General features: G+C 38.4%; 1 protein-coding gene across 1 annotated transcript; it reads right to left on the bottom strand.

Moving 5' to 3' along the window:
* Nucleotides 1-11,740: 11,740 nt before the first annotated feature.
* Nucleotides 11,741-19,755, bottom strand: GPR65 (G protein-coupled receptor 65). Its single transcript, XM_015454073.4, has 2 exons — nt 19,668-19,755; nt 11,741-13,511 (listed from the first exon to the last, which is right to left on the bottom strand). Exon 2 carries the CDS (start codon nt 13,055-13,057, stop codon nt 12,044-12,046), a length of 1,014 nt encoding a protein of 337 aa, XP_015309559.1. The 5' UTR covers nt 13,058-13,511; nt 19,668-19,755; the 3' UTR covers nt 11,741-12,043.
* Nucleotides 19,756-20,261: the final 506 nt, after the last annotated feature.

The raw sequence follows: 20,261 nt of genomic DNA, 5'->3' as shown, positions 1-20,261 counted from the left end.
GAATTAAACATGATTTCTGTTCTTAAATAGCTTTTAACTTGGAGGAAGAGATGGACATGAACACCATTGGCCAAGGCATGGCATAGGAACAAAATGTGGCCTGCACCACTGGGTGATGAGATCAGACAGGGGTGAAAGATCACTTAGATCCCTTAAAAAGCTGGCTGCTTTCAGTTTGCTTCTTCTAAATTCTATAGGTTAGGGACCACAGCCTGAACCCTGATTAGCTGCAGTCTTTGAGCCTAGACATTGGCTTGAGAATTTCTGTCTCAGCAAACATCAGGTTGGGCCTGAACTTGGAGGTGGGAAGGATCCGTCTCTTCACTGGTTGGGACTGTACCTTTTTTCTGGTAGATGGCAATTAATAGGAGGTACTTAGGAAAGGGCTGCCCTCTATTTGAGAGCAGTAGTTCTCAAAGTGTGTCCCACCCACGTTTGTGTTACCAGAAAACTTGTCAAAAACACAAATTCTCAGGTCCCACCCCAGGCCTGCTGAATCAAAATATCTGGGGATGAAGCCCAGCACTCTGTCTGAACAAGCTCTCCAGGTGATTCTCATCCATGCTAAAGTTTGAGAACCTCTTCTCTAGACTCTAAAATTATGTAACTCCACACCTGCACCCAGGGCCCAGCAGCACTGGCATTACATGGGAATTTCTTAGAAATGTAGACTCTCAGGCTCCACTTCAGATGTATTGAATAAGAATCTTTTCAACTAAGATTCCTAGTTAATTCTTATAAACATTAAAGTTTGAGAAACACTGCACTAGGTGATTGGACCTATATTCAACCTGGATTCTAGATCATAGGTGGACAGTATCATTTTTTAAATTATTATTGTACTTTAAGTTCTGGGGTACATGAGCAGAATGTGCAGGTTTGTTACATAGGTATACATGTGCCATGGTGGTTTACTGCACCCATCAACCCGTCATCTACATTAGGTATTTCTCCTAATGCTATCCCTCCCCTAGCCCCCCAACCCCCAACAGGCTCCAGTATGTAATGTTCCCCTCCCTGTGTCCATGTGTTCTCATTCTTCAACTCCCACTTATGAGTGAAAACATGCGGTGTTTGTTTTTCTGTTTCTGTGTTAGTTTGCTGAGAATGATGGCTTCCAGCTTCATCCATGTCCCTGCAAAGGACATGAACTCATCCTGTTTTTTAAAAGGTATGTTTTCTTCTCTCTGTTCCAGAAAGGCCACCTCCTGTCAAGGCTGGGACATCTGAGAGACAGTGGTCACACCACAGCTCAACTGCATGCGCACCTAAAACAGTAGCTATTTTCTCTGACTGTTTTATTCTTCTTTCTGATTTACCAACCTACTGGGTATCGGTGCAAAAAATTATTTTACTTGCGAATTAATGATATCACCACCTTTTCTTGCTTAAACTGTCTTTTTAGGTTAGCTCAGCTACTTTGGGCTAAATATTCAGTCTTTCAGATATACTGCACTTACCCTAGCTCCTCCCATGATGGCTCAGGGTGGGAGAGGCTTACACGACCTTGTGGTAGCAGAGCAGGGGCAGGGCTATGCTGCTCATGGGGCATTCTGTGAAAACAAGATGTGTCTTCCTTATGATACCTTCCTTCCAGATGTTGGAAAGTTGTCATACTGCTTTTATTAGAACAAGCACCTTGTTGCCATATGCTTTAAAATCGACATAACAAATGTGCAAATCTTCAATGTCTGTTAAATGAAGGGTGCCCTCTGAGACATGGATTTCTTGTGCAATACTCAACCTGCACAACTGTATGCCAGTCTCTATTTTTGTACCGCAGTAAAGTGCATGCATAAGGCAGAATACGGAGTTTTCCCCAGAGGCTTGCAGCTATCTTCAGGAAAAGCAGACTATTGTCATTGACTGTCCTGGCCACTCTGAAAATTCTATTGCTCTCGGGCCATGAGGATCAACATTGGTCCCCGACATCCTCATTTTAACTATTGCTTGCCTCCTCCCTTTAGACCCCTGGGGTCGGGAGCCCAGGCTTTTTCATTTTCCTGAATAATAGAAGCTTTGTTTATGTCGTGACTGCTTCTCACTACCCACTGGCATACAGAAAACTCCAAGTTTCAGTCAGCCAGGCCTGCTTCCTGAAATGATATGGGAGCCTAAGAGGTCTAAAAAATTCTTTTTTTTTTTTTTTTGAGGTGGAGTCTCGCTCTGTTGACCAGGCTGGAGGGCAGTGGCCGGATCTCAGCTCACTGCAAGCTCTGCCTCCTGGGTTTACACTATTCTCCTGCCTCAGCCTCCCGAGTAGCTGGGACTACAGGCGCCCGCCACCTCGCCTGGCTAGTTTTTTGTATTTTTAGTAGAGACAGGGTTTCACCATGTTAGCCAGGATGGTCTCGATCTCCTGACCTTGTGATCTGCCCATCTCGGCCTCCCAAAGTGCTGGGATTACAGGCTTGAGCCACCGCGCCCGGCCTAAAAAATTCTTTCATTTCCCCATAATGTCTGGCTTTTGAGACTGCACTCACTAGTGACTCACAAACAATGCTAACTTGCTTTTTCTAGCTAAAATTTACCCTTTTCCTGAAGCATAAAACACGCTGTTTCTGTGTGTAGGCCCCACAGGGCAGCAGTGTTTTCTGGATTTGAAAATTTAACAGAAAAGCTCTCACAAAAATTGTATTATGTTATCTGTCTCTTGTGGGACTTTATCGAAGGCTACAAGAAGAAGCCAAAAACCACCAACATTTTGAATTTTTCCTTCCAGTGTGTTGATTCCAGACCCTTGGTGGACATTATCTGAGTCTCGGGATATAGCAGGCAATAGTTTAACCAGCGATGGGCTGCTAACATCACAACTAGCTCTATCTTCATTGCCTCTCTACTGTAACTCTTTAGCTCTGCCTATTCAACAGTCTGGAGTCTGTAACATCACCCTGACTTCCATGTTCCAAATTCCATTAGGATCCTTTAGGATTCAAGGAAGAAAAATACCAGATTCACACTAAAATAATAAGGAAGTGTATTTGGTTCATGTAACTGCGATATTCAAGACTCTCCGTATCTTTAGGCTGTAGCTCCAGTGTTGTATGATTCCCTGAGCTCTCCTTTCTCCCATGCATTGGCTATTTCATGTTAATAAAATGGCCACAAAGATTCAAGGCATCTCATTCACATACTACAACATCCAGATTAAAAGAAAGGGCCTTTGTCCCAGAATCTAAGCAGGTTCAGTAGCATGCGCACCACTGAACCAATCATTGTGGCTTTGATTGACTTATTTAGGTACTACGTGTTCCATTCCTAAAGCCAAGAACCACGTAGGTCTGGAAGTCAGGCATTCCTAAAAAGAGGCAACTCTGAAGTGTCAACTGAAACATCATGAGATGTTACATTTAGAATGGAGACTTTATATCTCTTAAAGGGTTACAGCCTGCAGGGTGGTCATTTTGACAGGCTGGGAAACATAGCCTCTGGTAGAAGCCAGAAGGCAGGTACTTTGAGGGAGGGGAGGATGAAACAGGGATTTATGCTGAACAGATTGGCCAAGTATACATATTTAGCAGGTTATAAAAGTAGCTATGAATATTCATGAAGGGTGTCCTAAGGCATGTGCGCGGAATAAACATGCATGTTGCATGTTCACTTTGGGGTGGAGACTTAACATACAACTGCATTACAATTAGGCCTTGTATGTCAAAAGGTGAAGCAGAGACACAAAGGCACTCAAGTGCGCAGCCTCTGCAAACCAGCCAGAACCAGTCCATGGTTGGTGGTCTTTTATCAAGAGAAAGTTACCAAAATCAACTTCTTGTCTAATCAAAGTTGCAGTGATGGCTTGTGGAACAGAGGGGTGAAATCAGGCTGCATCTGGCAATTGGTGAGCTGTAATCGTTTCAATATTTCTTATCTCAAGGCCAGTGCTTGTTTAGCTGCTAGAGAAAAAGAAAAATTTTGTGGCAGGTGGAACATAGTTTATTCTTTAAGTACAGGGGTACATGATTTAACTCTTGCTTGGCGTGGCCTTAGGTCTTGGTCATAATTTAGTATCTATTGCCATAAAGAGTCCATTTTGTCAGTCTTATGATCTCCATTTTAACATTAATACTGGTCAGTTATTGTGTCTAAGTTGTAAAACGGAGTGGGTACAGTGAGGTGCGTACAAGCTCCCATTCTGTCATGGTTAGGAACTCAGTTTTTCAGGTTTCTCTGGGGTTCCCCGGCCAAGAGAGTTCTTTTCAGTCAGTTGGGGGGCTTAGAATTTTAGGATTTTATTTTTAGTTCTCATGAGGATATACAACATTTTGAAGGAAACTCTACCTGATGCACAAGAATCTGGGCCATTAACTGGGCTTCTACCAAGTCCTGCCCTGTGTCCCAAGAGATTCAGTAAAGGAATCAAGCAACCACTAAAAGGTTAGGCAATACTACCGTCACTGGTGACTATAAATCAAAGACCCCTTTTATTTTCTTTTTTTTTTCCCCTGAGAAATTTCTTACACTTTTTAATTTATTTATGTATTTATTTATTTATTTATTTATTTATTATACTTTAAGTTCTAGGGTACATGTGCACAATGTGCAGGTTTGTTACATATGTATACATATACCATGTTGGTGTGCTGCACCCATCAACTCGTCTGCACCCATCAACTCGTCATTTACGTCAGTTATAATTCCCAATACCATCCCTCCCCCTTCCTGTCTCCCCATAATAGGCCCTGGTGTGTGATGTTCCCCTTCCCATGTCCAAGTGATCTCATTGTTCAATTCCCACCTATGAGTGAGAACATGTGGCATTTGGTTTTCTGTTCTTGCGAAAGTTTGCTGAGAATGATGGTTTCCAGCTGCACCCATGTCCCTACAAAGGACACAAACTCATCCTTTTTTATGGTTGCTTAGTATTCCATGGTGTATATGTGCCACATTTTCTCAATCCTGTCTGTCACTGATGGACATTTGGGTTGATTCCAAGTCTTTGCTATTGTGAACCTCCCCGATTCTGGTGTAAACCAAAAAGAGGAAGACAATCCCATAATGCCTAAGATGGAATTTCCTATAGCTTGGTGGTATGTGGGTTGGGAGTTACAATTAAGCTGACAAAGAAAATGTAGCAATGTTTTTTCGCAGCACTGATTCCATGAATAGAGATTCATGCCACTGTGTAGTCTGCAACAAAAGTAAGTCAACTGATGAACAGCTTACTAAAAATTTAGGGAAGGGATATCCTAAACACATCTCTCATGAGCAAGGAATGATAGCTGGAAATTAACATGACAATTCTTGTTACTACTAATTTAAGATGGATAAAATGTCAATTGCTAATGTTTGTTCCTACTATTTTAGTTCAGCAAATGTAAAAATTATTAATAATGGCTTTCCTAATGGGAGACTCTTTCTCTTTGACCTTACTTTCCAATATAATCTTAAAGTTTTTCAACCAGGAATACAAATATCACCAAGGGTTTTAGGAACTGAATACAGTTAGGACAAACTGTAAAACTGCAGCATTTTTAGTTTGTTTGATTAATTAACTTATTATTTATTTATCCAACAAACAATTGTGATCACCAGTGGGAACACCCTTAAAAATACATTGTCCTTTCTGGAGATCAGAACAAGAATTGTTTCTAAATTTTCAATTGAGGTTTCCAAGTTAGATTTTTTGTTAGTGTCAACAGTCTTGGAGGAAATACCAGAAATTTTAGAGTAATTCTGAAAATATTTCTTTTAGAAAGATGTTTACAAGCTTAAGCAAATATCTACGAGCTTTCAATGAAATGCTGAGAACTGAAGTTAACATTTTTAACAGCATTGGCAAATTGAGTCATTGCACAGCAAGGTTTCTTGCTTGTGTTAGATTTGAAGGTCAATGAACACACATTTCCTAGATACAGAAATTTATACTTTTATTCTAGAGCTCACACTGAATAATAATATGGAGACCTCTCCAGCTCATTCCTTTATGGCTATGTACATGGATTGCTTCTTGAACATCGAATTGTAACATTATCTGAGGAGTCACAACCTATTTTTTAAATAAAAATGCACCGGTGCTTCATAAAGAGCTTCAGAAAATTATAGCAGAAGAAAAGTAAATTACAGGCCATTATATTTTTAAGATATGCAAATGCTAGTAAATTAGAACATGATTGTATTACTGTTCTTTGCAGGGAACAGATTTAAACAATTCAAAATACTAGATGTAATTTTTTAAGTGCTGAGATCTAACAATAAATTACAAATTAAAATTATACATATGTTGAGTTACATCTTGAATTTCATAGATAATAATTTCATAATAGACAAAAATGCAAACTGCATATAGCTTAAATGTTCTGTTTCTATTTATATGAAAGTTGGCCACTCTTTTCTTACATGGGTAAGATAACTATACAAAGACATATTTTTAATGCTATACCCACATTTCTGCAAGAATTAGACAACTTAGCCTATGCTCGCTTACATATGGGTGGAACAATTTTCACAAATTTTTAAGTTTGGAAAGACATATGGAATCTAAGCCAAATGAAATGACCTGATGATTGCTGAACTTTCCAGAGAGAAGATAAAGTATAGGGCAAATGAGATTTCAGCATTTCCCCATTCATTTCCAGTTCCTGGGAGGTACTTCTTGTTTCTTGGTTGACAAAATATCATCCTGGGTTCCTCCTCTCTTCTAGAGTGGCTGGTGGTGAACTATTAGTAAGAGGTCCCATGCAGAACACGATCGCCACCTAGTGGCCACAAACAAAACTCCTGCATGGCTTTTCCTGGCCAGCCACAAGTGATGGCAGTAAGAACAGCATCTTTGGAAGAGAAAAGAGGTAACTTAACCCCCACATCACTTCCCCCTCACCCCAGATTTGATCCGTTTTCCCATTGCAGGCTTATGCCTTCAACCTAGGTGCATTCAGCTAATGTAAGAAATAACACAAAACTAACCATGCTGCACTCCATCTTTAAGCTGTTTGAAATGTCAAAGAATAAAAGAGAAGATAGTGGTCAAATATGGTTTTTTTTTCACTTGAGTCGAATCAGGTTTTTATATTATAAATGAAAACTAATTTCAAAATAGTAAATGTCTACTTTCTTTTCTCTTCTTTTCGACGGAGTTTCACTCTTGTCGCCCAGGCTGGAGTGCAATGTCATCATCTCGGCTCACCACAACCTCCACCTCCCAGGTTCAAGCGATTCTCCTCCCTCAGCCTCCCAGGTAGCTGGGACTACAGGCATAGCTGGGATTACAGGCATGCGCCACCATGCCCAGCTAATTTTTGTATTTTTAGTAGAGATGGGGTTTCACCGTGTTGGCCAGGCTAGTCTCAAACTCCTGACCTCAGGTGATCCACCTGCCTCAGCCTCCCAAAGTGCTGGGATTACAGGCGTGAGCCACTGCGCCTGGCCCTACTTTCCTTTAAATTAAATTTCTGTTATTTCTCCCCAAAGGTGTCTACCTAGTAGATGTAAATAAAACGCAGTCAGAACTGGATTTTTCCAGTACAGTAGTGTAAAAATGCAGTTAGAAGTTTTCTTACCATAACTCCCTTGGCAGATCCTTCTGGTTGGGGGAGAAAGATGGAAGGAGGGACTGAGAGAGAGAATCTTAAAAATGCCCCCCAGATGCTGATTTTGCAAACAAGAAAATAAAAGCAACCTGATGGTGCATTATTTCAGAAGTTAAGGAGGTGATGTGTGTTCTACTAGTTGGTATTAGGACACCTTAAAGGACATGCTGAAAGGGCCCAGGGATTTTTGTTTGTTTTTGTGAGATGGGCAAGTTGTTTGTAAGTATACTTTCTGTCTGTGTGTCGGCTGCCGGAAGTTTTCTGATTCCATGGCCGGTCACCGGATAGACCAAGACAAAGGAGTCTATCATTACAAAAGCTTCCTGGGTTAGGGTGCTATAGTAGCCATTGTGTTTCCATAGCAACCTACAGATGGGTTTATCCAGGAAAGCACAGGGGCCCACCCATGCATAGCTAGCAGAATGATGAACATGAGGATTGTACGAAAAGAAGCATGGGGCAAGATAAACGTGTTGTAAAAAGAATGTGTGTTCTGTATTACAAATTCTATTCTAAAATCAGTGCTAATTAAAAAGAAATAAATCAACAAAGTCCACAGAGGCCTTTGGTAACTAATTATTTATTTGATCATCACATTAAAGAATAGAAATCTAATGTCTTGGGGAGTCTCATTAGCTTAGCTTGAGACAGAAAAAGGAATAAATCAGGCTGGGTGAGCAGATTTGCTCAGGATGCTCTGGGGGAGATAACGTTACATAATTTGAACCAAATGAGTTTGTTCTTTTGGGTGTTTTTAAGTTCCTCTTCATCCATGAAGCCTCCCCAGACTAGGTAGAGAAAATGGAAGTTTTAAAAACTTATTATCCGTCCTTTCTCTGGCCTGTCCAAGAGGTTTATTTTCAGTTCATTATATTAGAAAATAACATTTTGAATGAGAAAACAAAAAGTCAACAATTTTTAAACAAGTGATAAATGGACGTCAACCTGTATATTGATGTCCACAGTGTATGTCTCCTCAGAATCACGAACTCCTAAGAGCAGGAAGGTACTAGGGGTGAGAATGGTACACAGAAAAAGAAAAATAAAGGTCTTTAAATTACCTTAATGGATGTATTTAACCACTTAGAGAAAGTCGCTATAGCAGTGGTGCCCTACAGCCAGCTCCTGCCAGCTGCCATTGCTACATTCCTACCCCAGTGTTGCTCCAGGGACTTTTTATCTCTCGGGTTGCTGTCTATTAATCCTAATAAAGATGAGGATAACTAATAATCACAAACATTTTGACAAACTCACCACAGATCCACAGATTACAAAGCGTTTTCACATCTGCTGATTAAAAGCGGGTATTACTACTGTGCCTGCATTTTGTAAAAATTGAGTGTTGGGAAAAATCACAAAAATGTTTGGAGGTCAAACAGCTAGTAAGTGGGTGTTCTGGTCCTCTAATCCAGGTCTTCTGATAATAAATCCCAGGTAACAACAGCTAGAAGGTCTTATCCCTTCCGGAAGTACTTTCAGTTTACTGGGAAAATTTAATAAAAAACCTAAAAAGCCTTTAAAAATTAAATAATAACTCTCGAATGCTGAAATTTTGGATAATTTTAGGTTGCTGCTAGAATGTTTTGTCTGAAATCATATAAGTATCCGGTCAACATGGATTCTCCATGATAGACTCCCATAGGAAAGATAGGCTGCTAGAAGGCATGGGAAGCTGGTTCATCTGGGAACTCATCTCACAACATCCCAAATCCATGTTTCGCTGTTAATCATGAAGTACAACGTTCTTATTAAGGGTGCCACAAATATGTATTTGCTACGTCTGTTTGTATAACCAGCTGAGGAAAAGTCCTCATAGATTCTCTAATACAGACCACTGTAATTACTATCTACATGATATATTGCATTTCCAGACATATTAATTAAGGAAATAACTCTCCTTTTTCCTTTATCATGACCTAAACCTCATGACTACACTGAACAGCTTTCCATGCATATGTCTTTATCAAGCCTAAAGAAAGAAATGGTAGAAATGAGCAAAAAAGATCACAAAGAGGGAGAAACAACTCTGGAGGGAAGTCAGCATTCCTGGGTTCCAGGCCTGGCTCTGTTTGCAACCAACTGTGTGATCTTGGAGAAGACACTTAATCTGCACCTGAGTTTCCAGATGTGGGCAACACTGGTTTTGGATCTTTTACAAGTATGCGACTCACAGGCTGCCAATAATGTATCAGTAACTAATCAGTCAGCCCAAACTATTTTCATTATTTTTCATTTTAATGAATATTTAGTCTTTAAACATATGTGTGCCTCAGAGTGCCCAGAGGTAATATTAACTAATTCTCTAAAAGGGTTATGATCTGAAGAATGCAAAGAACAGAGAATGTGTGTATGTCCTCAAAGTAGGGTGGTTTTCTGTTATGTACACACAGCATCATGGAATACTTTCATGGGTAATGGAGTCAGTTTGTGCACTCACTGATTTTTCAGTGTGTGTCTAGAAGTTAATTACTGAAAAAATATTGATCTTTCTTATTATCTCTATGTATTTTTGAGACGGAGTTTCGCTCTTGTTGCACAGGCTGGAGTGCAGTGGTGCAATCTTGGCTCACTGCAACCTTCGCCTCCCGGGTTCAGGTGATTTTCCTGCCTCAGCCTCCCAAGCAGCTGGGATTACAGGCACATACCACCAGGCCAGGCCTGGCTAATTTTTGAATTTTTAGTAGAGACGGGGTTTCATCATATTGGTCAGCCTGGTCTTGAACTCCTGACCCAAGATGATCTGCCCGCCTCAGCCTCCCAAAGTGCTGGGATTACAGACATGAGCCACCGTGCCCAGCCCAGTATTTTGTTTTTTAATGTGAGGGCACCACTTGTTATCAAGGTATTTGCTATCTGATCATTTTGGGGGCAGTGGAAAGAACAAGCAAGAAAAGGAAAGGAAAGAAAAGGAGAAGGGTAGAAAAATCCTTAAAAATATTTTGGTGAGGAAAATGTTTACTGAGTATCTACTTACAACTAGGCAATTTCCACAATGAGGATTCAAAAGAATATGTTGTATCAAGACTCTCTTGGCCAGGCATGGTGGCTCATGCCTGTAATCTCAGCATTTTGGGAGGCCTAGGTGGGACGATCACTTGAGGTCAGGAGTTCAATCGAGACCAGCCTGTGCAACATGGTGAAACCCCGTCTCTACCAAAAATACAAAAATTAGCTGGGTGTGGTGGCAGGCACCTGTAACCCCAGCTACTTGGGAGGTTGAGGCAGGAGAATCACTTGAACCTGGGAGGTGGAGGTTGCAGTGAGTGGAGATTGCACCACTCCACTCCAGCCTGGACAACAGAGTGAGACTCTGACTCAAAAAAAAAAAAGAACTCTCAAAATATTCAAATATTCTAAGATTCTAAGTCCAAAAAGAAAGATACAATAGAACTATTTATTTGTCTATACATTAAACTTCTGGTAACTTCAACTATGTTATACCCAGTTATAAATTAAAAAGAGATCAAAATAAAACTCAGAGCCTGATTCCTTTTCCTTTATATAGAAATCTTTCAAGCTCAGAGACTAGACTTTTGAACTAATGTAAACTTCGTGAGGCTTCATGAAACCATTTCTTTCATAGTTCCAGCACTTAACTCAAAACCTAGTTTATGGAATGGATTCAGTAAATATTTGTTAATGAAGCCAAGTGGATTAGATAAACAAAATGTGGTATAACCATGCAGCAGAATCCTATCAGGCCATAAAAAGAAATGAAGTGCTGATACATTCTACGCATGGCTAAAACTTGAAACCATTATACTAAGTGAAATATGTCACAATAGGCCACAAATTGTATAATTCTATTTATATGAAATATTCAGAATATGAAAATCCTCAGAGACAGAAAGTAAATTGATAACTGGCATGGACAGGAGAACAGGGAGTGACTCCTAAGACTATAAGATTTCTTTGGTGGGTGATGAAAATTTTCTGAGTGTGGTGATGGTTGCACAGCTCTGTGAATATACTAAAAATCACCAAATTGTACACATTACAAAGTTGAATTTTAAGTTATGTAAATTTTGTGTCAATAAAGCAGTTATTTTATACAAGATAAAAAAATAAAGATTTGTTAATGAATGAGGAGATTAGAAGCAGTATTCAGTAGCTGGGGTTGTTGAAGACCGGTACAAAAAATTAGGAGAACTGATGGCTGACACCCTGGAATCCAAAGAAAGAGTGAGAAAAATCATAAAACCCAGACACAAAGGAAGAAACAGTCCTACATACTTTACTGACTCTGAGGGATTATAGCACAGATACAAAAACAATTGGCATTAGCAAATGTCCCTGAGTCATTAAGAAAATATTGAACTTTGTTCAATATATGTCATTTAATAAAACTCAGGGAGGGAGCTGTACACGGCACTCTTAAGATATTTTTATTAGACAGGATTAAAATATCATTCTGGGAACCCTTAGTCCCCTCATATGCTAGATTTCCTTTTCAAAACATAATCTTGATGTTATAATAATATGTAACTTAAACCTCCCTTCCCTTCAAAACATCCTTGGTTCTACTCAAGGACCTCTAATTCCATAGTATCTTTTGTAGACACAGAAAGTATGCGTTTTCTTTGTCTTTGTGATGTGTTACACCTCTCAGTGCAGAATTTTAATATATTCCACATATCATATCTTCCTGTTTCGGTTACAAAACAGTACAGAATTGGATCAGCAACACAATTTAAACTTGTTAATGCAACCGTGATTCTATACATTGTGTAAGTTTGCTTCCCAGACTTGCTGTGGTCTTTGAAGTACACATCATGCTCTAAAATGCAGCGAATCAGCAACATCACATGAAAGGGAGTAAAGCATAAGACAAAAGTAACTGTGATGCTGACCAGTAGTTTTATGATTCTCTTCTTCTCCTTGTTTTCCGTGGCTTTATTGTGCCGCACAGCTTGGTAGACTTTCCGGTTGCAGATCAGGATGGTGACCAAGGGTACTGCATAGCCTGTACACGTCCTGAACAAGTTGAGGTTGATTTGCCATTTCTCTAAAGGGTATCTGTCATAGCATAAAGTAAAATTAGATTTTTTGTCATCGCAATATTCAACAACTGTTTCATCTTCCCACAACATGACAGCATTGAAGATGGTTTCCAGTGTCCAGATGGACAGGCTGACCATGAGTGCAAATTTTCTTGTCCTTAGGAAAAAAAACTTCAAAGGGTAGACAACAGCCAAATACCTATCAATGGCAATGCAGGTGAGGAATGCTGTGCTGCTGTAAAAATTCATGTACATGAGAAAAGCACTCCCTTTGCACAAAGCAGGAGAGAAAGTCCAGTTGTCCTTATTCCAAGTGTAATCAATCCATAAAGGGAGAGTTAATGCATAGAGCAAATCTGATAGGGACAAACTGAAGAGGTAAATTCCTAGTTCACTTTCCTTCTTTGCTTGCAGGAAAGACACACACAGAGATCCAATATTGGCCGGAATGCTGACTATAATCACAAAAATGTAAACAATGGGAAACAAATAGTGATCCAGGTCATGCTGTTCTTCAATACATGTGCTGTTCATTTTTTTTTAAGGTAGCAATTATATTAGTTCTTAGAAAGTAAACAGAAAAGTCTTGTCTCGTTGTAGTTCGTTTTGAACATCGAATTCTCTTTTACTGAGAATTCTTTTTCAATTTTTCTATGTTGTCTAAAGTTCTAATTAATTCATCGATGCTTTTAAAGGGTGGACGTAGATCAATTTTTACACAGATATCAGCAGTTGGAAGTCAAAATTCAGGCTCCTCGCAGTTGGCTAAAGAGGTCAATTGAATTTAATAAACAGAAGTCCGTGTGTTCATTATCACAGAATGCTGACAAGCAGCCCACAAGGATCAACTGAGGCATTTGTAAGTGTACGTGGAGAGTTGTCCGCAATTTGTTTTTCTTCATAAATCTCACAGTAGATTGGTGCAAACATAATATACAAGGCTTTGTTTTCACAGAGATTGGTATTTCCTTTTAAAATTCCTTTCTTTCTGTAATGAAAGATGAATTAAAATTGTTTAGATGTTTAAGATACATAAGTTCATTACAATCATGATTTTGAAATAGTCCCTTTTTGTTTCATTTATTGAAGATATTGAAAATGCATTAAGTTACAGTGAAGGTGTTTAAAATGGGAAAATTATCTTAGTGACTTCAGTAAATAAAGTCAAGCCAAGATATTTTACTTATTTCAAATAAGAATTACCTGAGGCATGCTAGATTAGAGTGAATTATATTTCTCAATGGACATAACCCAATAACACAAAACTCAAGTTAAAAAGCCATTTTAGCAGCTAAAGATAAAAAAAATCTGTTATTGACACTCCCCAAAAGAAGACATTCATACAGCCAACAGACACATGAAAAAATGTTCATCATCACTTGCCATCAGAGAAATGCAAATCAAAACCACAATGACATACCATCTCACACCAGTTAGAATGGCGATCATTAAAAAATCAGGAAACAACAGGTGCTGGAGAGGATGTGGAGAAATAGGAACATTTTTACACTGTTGGTGGGACTGTAAACTAGTTCAACCATTGTAGAAAACAGTGTGGTGATTCCTCAAGGATCTAGAACTAGAAATACCATTCGACCCAGCCATCCCATTACTGGGGATATACCCAAAGGATTATAAGTCATGCTGCTATAAAGACACATGCACGTGTATGTTTATTGTGGCACTATTCACAATAGCAAAACTTGGAATCAACCCAAATGTCCATCAGTGACAGACTGGATTAAGAAAATGTGGCACAAACACACCATGGAATACTATGCAGCCATAAAAAAGGATGAGTTTGTGTCCTTTGTAGGGACATGGATGCAGCTGGAAACCATCATTCTCAGCAAACTATTGCAAGAACAGAAAACCAAATACCGCATGTTCTCACTCATAGGTGGGAATTGAACAATGAGAACACTTGGACACAGGAAGGGCAGCATCACACACCGGGTCCTATTGTGGGGAGGGGGTAGTGGGGATGGATAGCATTAGGAGATATACCTAATGTAAATGACGAGTTAATGGGTGCAGCACACCAACATGGCACATGTATACATATGTAACAAACCTGCACGTTGTGCACATGTACCCTAGAACTTAAAGTATAATAAAAGAAAAAAAAATCTGTTATTTGTCTGTGATTGATAAATACTTTTGCATGTATGATCAACTGTATGGTTATATGATTTCAAATTTCTAATTTCATATGCAATCTAGGTGTATGGCATTTTCAAAACTCACCTTATTATCCAAAGAAATACTATAATAGAAATACAATAAAGTTTTAGAATTTTAAAATGTAGCAGTTTGTTAAATCTTAGCATATAATTAGACAATCCTACTTCTGTTTTCTTTTTGTTTCCTCTGTAGACTAACTCACTTTATTTTTCTTATACTTTTATAAATGAGAGGACAGAATGTTCACAATTCTGGGTAAAATCTTAGAATCATTAATTTCCATCTTTATATCTGATAGTTTATTAGGTTAGTGTCTTTTTTAAAGCTCTGATGTTATAGATTCACATAAAAGTAAAGGTTCTATCCTTCTCTCCATACTGGAGTAGAGAAATATTTTGTCTATATCCCTTTGCTGCTGAGGCTTACTGGTGGCTTAGATTATTCACCTGGTGAATACCTTCACAGAAAGCTTTGTAGAAACACTATTCAGGGCACCAGAATCACTCCGTCTCAACTGTTGATTAATCCTGAGCACAAAAAGACCTGCCATCACAAGTCACAAGAATCCTACTAGCAGAGTAAACCATATGGGAGAATATATCATATTTCACTCTTAAGCAGAGAACGAAAACTCCTGAAACCTTTTAGCTTTATCAACCTGAAAAACAGGAATAAAACGTGAAAAACAGCCTTTTAAATAAATAGGGAAGCTTCCAAAGGGGGGAAAAATTCATAATGGAAGAAAGGAGGTGGGAGCTGCTATCAGGGAGGTGAGTGAGCATTGGAGCTCTGGATGGCCTGAAGGCATATGAATCACCAGGGATCCAATCACTAGAGATCAGAGAAACTAGAGACAAAGCTTGGGCCTATGCAGGTAAGAAGGGGTCCTTGACCATCCCAACACATGGGATCCAGGAACCTCTGCTGTCAGGGAAAGGGTGAACTAGAAAATAAACAAAATAACAAATTCCACAGAGATTTGCAGACAGTAGAGAAAAGATGGCAATTTCCCTGCCTCTGCTTGGTTTCTGTGAGGAGTTACAATAAAAAATTCTACCCTAAGTAGTTGTGGCCTGTGGGGTCCTCACTTGGAAACTGGGTCTGGGTCTACATTATTAGTTTGGTCCTGCAAACTTCAGGCCAACCTACATGTTCAGCTTCATTAGTCATCAGAGGAATTCAAACTAAAATTAAAATGATATACCACTACACACCCAACAGAGTAAATAAAATGAAAATAAGACAAAATATCAAGTGTTAGGGAGGAAATAGAACGCCTTGACTCATATGCTGTTGATTAAAAAAATCATTTGGCACTTATGCATACCATATGATCCAGCAATTCCACATCTAGGTATGTGGTCAACATAAATGCATGCATATGTTAACCAAAAGACAGGTACTAGAATTAGAATATTCACAGTAACACTACTTGTAATATCCCCTAAATAGAATGCCCATTAGCAGTATAATAGATGAGTAAATTGGGATATAGTAACACCGTTGAAATCTACACCTCAATGAATAAATTATTGCTACATGCAATCACATGGTTGAAAATCACAAATATAATGCTGAGTGATAAAAAATGACACAAAACAGTATGCATTACCTGATACAAACCAGGCTAAGTTAATCTATGCTGTTAGGAGTCTGGGTAGTGGCTATCTTTGGGGAAAGGCTGGGTGCTGCTGGAAGAGGGCATGAGGAGGACTTCTGAGATTTGGTAATGTTCTATTTCTTGATAGGGGTGGCTGGTTCCATGAGCATGCTCAGTTTGTAGAAATGCATCAAGTTGTATACTTAGGATATGTGCATTTTGCTGCATGTGTTGTATTGCAACGAAAACATTAAAGAGTGGAATCAAAAGGCTGTGTGAGATGGCATGTAGAGCATCTTGACAAACAAACATCTGTTTTATCTGCAGATGGAACATACATGCCTTCCTAAGAATTGGATTTTATTTCTATCCTCATATATAAAATGTAATTGAGAGAAACAAAACAATAAATAAATAATTTACATAATTATGAAAATACATTCACCAAAAATAAAGGTTAACTATATATGAAAAAATAAATTCTATGCTCCTGGAAGAAGTAGACACAGATCCCCCCTTGAACAAGTCCTCTTTAACTCGAGCTTCAAAGAATCCTACAGATAAGAGTTCCAACAAATATGACCTTATTCACACACACACACACACACACACACACACACACACACACACAGAGAAATAAGTAACTACGTGTGAGATTGAGCAGAAACAGCAAAGTAAATCAAATCCACAAAATTTTAGAGATAAAATTAATATAACACAAAATAAGTATGTTTAATAAATAGGGAAGCATGTTAAATAAATAGGGAAGCTTCCAAAGGGGGAAAAATTCGTGATGGAAGAAAGGAGGTGGGAGCTGCTATCAGGGAGGTGAGTGAGCGTTGGGGCTCTGCATGGCCTGAAGGTGTATGAAGGAACTCACTAGGGATCAGAGAAACTAGAGACTAGGTTTAAAGAAACAAAATAAGGGATTTAAAAACATGAGTAAGGAGGAAGAGATTATTAAAAAATGACAAGCCATATTTTTAGAAAGACTGAAAAAGACTTTCTAAAAATAAAAAATACGATAATTTAAATTTAAAACTCAACACAGGGACTAACCAACTGATTAGATCCAGCTGAAGAGAAAATCAGTATTGTGCAGGATAGAGATAAAGAAGTAACACAAAATTATCAGCATGTTAAGGACAGGGGAAAACATAAAAGAGATATGGAGAAAAGGTGAAAAGGGTAGCATATACATAATTGGAATTCCATAAAGATTGAAAAGAGAGAATGTTGAAAAGGCAATATTCACAAAGCTGATGAGCTTTCTAGAACTGATGAAGGAATCCTGAGGATGGATGAAGAATCCTCATATATCTTCAATCCTCATGGAATCCACAGATTAATGAAGCTTAGAAAATCTCAAATAGGATTAAAAACACAAAAATGGAAACCTATACTTAGACACATTGCAATAAAATTGCAGTTCGCCAAAGACTAAGGAAAAAAGAGCCAGAGAGGAAAGATGGACTACCTATGAAGGATGGAATTGAGATGGACAAAGGACTTCTCAACCGCGATAATAGACAGCAGAAGATTAAAAGTTCCAAATTGCTAAGAAAATATATGTCATCCTATAATTATATACTCAACAGAACTAAATTTCAAGGACCAGAGGAAGAATTAGGACATTTTCAGATAAACTACCACTGAGAACATTTACATCCAAAATCCCCACTAAAGAAACTTCTAAAGGATATAATTGAAGTAGGAAAAGGACACTAGAGTAATGTCTGAGATGCAGGAAGGATTGAATCAGCCCCCGCGGATGGGACTCTGATGCACACACAACACGTCCAACACTAGGCTCGTGTGTCTTGGGGAGAACACCTGGACCATGAAAACATCCTTCCTTAAGACCAGGACCGAGAAAGTCGGGTAATGGGCAGTGTGTACCTCTTCCTCCTCTGTCTGTGTTACTCAATAAATAGGCATCATTTTCTTTAAAAATGGGATGATAGATTAAATGGAAAAAATGATTTTTAGAAAGGTTTATAAGGTTTTCAATGGAATACATTTCTCTAGCTGTAAAAGCATTTCCTGCCTTGACTTAACCACAAGACAGGATGGGTTGATGAAGCAGACAGAGGCCCTCTTCTCTGTAGTGACGCAGAGGCAGTGCAGGCTTGTGGTTATGAGCGTGGGCTCTGGAGACAATTCAAATGCCTCTCAAAAGCACTCTGGGCCCATTTGTGTTTCTTCACCTCTCTAAGTTCCCGTTTTCACATGTGTAAGTTAGTACCCAGTTTCTAAGATTGTTGTGAGGGTTAAATGAAATGACATATGAAGCAAAGTTCATAGCACATGGGAAGCATTCACTGTAGGTTAGCTGGTAATATTGCTTTAATGACATTGGTAGTGTGCTCCAATCTTTGTGCTGTCCCCTACATTTCCTGAAAAGAAATAATCCTTAGCCATCTAGCCAGAGCATAGCAGAAAAGCTGGAGGTGCTCAGAGTGTGATTTGTATGGTAACATTTCACATATAATACCAAGCTCTGCAGATAATAGTTGTTCATTTAATTTGGGTGGATCTGAGATTTTCATGGAATACTGCATATAATTCCTATTACAGTATTCATATATCTTTTCAGATCTTATTTTGGCTCCTTTAATCAAATTTTGAGAAAATTGTTTTTAGAGCCAGAACTGAGAAATTTTGGTGAGTTTTTAATTTTTAAATTTTTACCAGATGTCAAAAAAGACAATCTACAGTATATTAAAGTGTATCTATTCTTGAACAGCTCTAAAAATAGTACAAATCATTGATGACGATGATCAAAAGTAAAATATTTTCCTACAGTGTTATAGAAAATGCTTGCTTTCATTTATCAGTTTAATAGTTACTTATTAAGACTCTACTATATATTTCAGGCACTGTGGTAGTCACTTATTAACTAATAATTATTACTTGACATTTATTAATACTGGAAATATTCATTCCTAACATCACATTTTTTTCCAATGGATATAAAAAATATTTACTGGACCATTGTACAGATGAGGGATTGGTGCCAGATAGCTCTAAAGCCAGGAGGTGGTGGTCGGCTTCTTCCTAAATACTGAATCAAGTTTGCCAAAGCACTCTTTCCTGGAAAGAAAATAAAGTATGAACAACCCCCTTTTTCTATATCTATAGTTTTACCTAATTAGTTCTAAATTTAAAGTTTGGCCCTTTACCACTGCTCAAAGTAGAGGAAACCCTGTGTCTTCCTCATTTCTTTCTCTCTTATAATAATTTGCATCACTACATTTATACAGCCTAAACCAGGTAGAATGTTGCGAACATCGCTGACAATTATACCAAAGCATGTTATCTATTTTAAAATCTTATTTTATTTTTTAATCTTACACTTACCCATGTTTCTTCGGGTGATGCGTTTGTTGACTGAGGAGCTTGATAAATCTGTGCCTGCATCAAGTCAAGAAGAGAAACCAACACTGCTGAGGGGACAGGAAATTGCACTCATATTTCACCACAAACCAATGAGGAAGTAGCATCTCAATGAGAAGGACGTGCATTATCCAAGTTTGAAGCCAAAACTCTCTTAAATACTTTTAAAGATGTTTCTAGTTATTTTTTTACCGTACTGTAATTTTTATAACTCACTTGTCTCATTGCATCTTAATTTCAAGTGTGTACAGATATAATATGCCCCTTACTTAATGGAATATATAGTAAATATTTTATTTCTTTATTCATTCATTAATTCAATCATTCATTCACTCATCATGCCAGCAGTGTGCGGGGAGATGTATACGAACTGGTTATCAACCCAAAGGAGTTTTTTTTTTTTAACCTAGTAAAGGAGAAAGACATGTTTAATAGTGATTGTAATGCAATGGCAAAATGAAGAAGTACTTCAAGAGGGGAACAGATAAAATAGAATGAGCCATTTGGATGTGTGAGATAGGGGAGGATATTGTAGACAGATTCAGGGTGATGAAGTTC

This window comes from Macaca fascicularis, chromosome 7 (assembly GCF_037993035.2).
Source record: "Macaca fascicularis isolate 582-1 chromosome 7, T2T-MFA8v1.1".
NCBI classification, from domain to species: domain Eukaryota; kingdom Metazoa; phylum Chordata; class Mammalia; order Primates; family Cercopithecidae; genus Macaca; species Macaca fascicularis.
Note: the sequence above shows the minus strand (reverse complement) of the source record. Positions and strands in the feature narration are given on the sequence as shown.

Bases quoted from the DNA above. Each gene is read 5' to 3' on its own strand.
- GPR65 (XM_015454073.4), bottom strand. From the start codon at position 13,057: ATGAACAGCACATGTATTGAAGAACAGCATGACCTGGATCACTATTTG.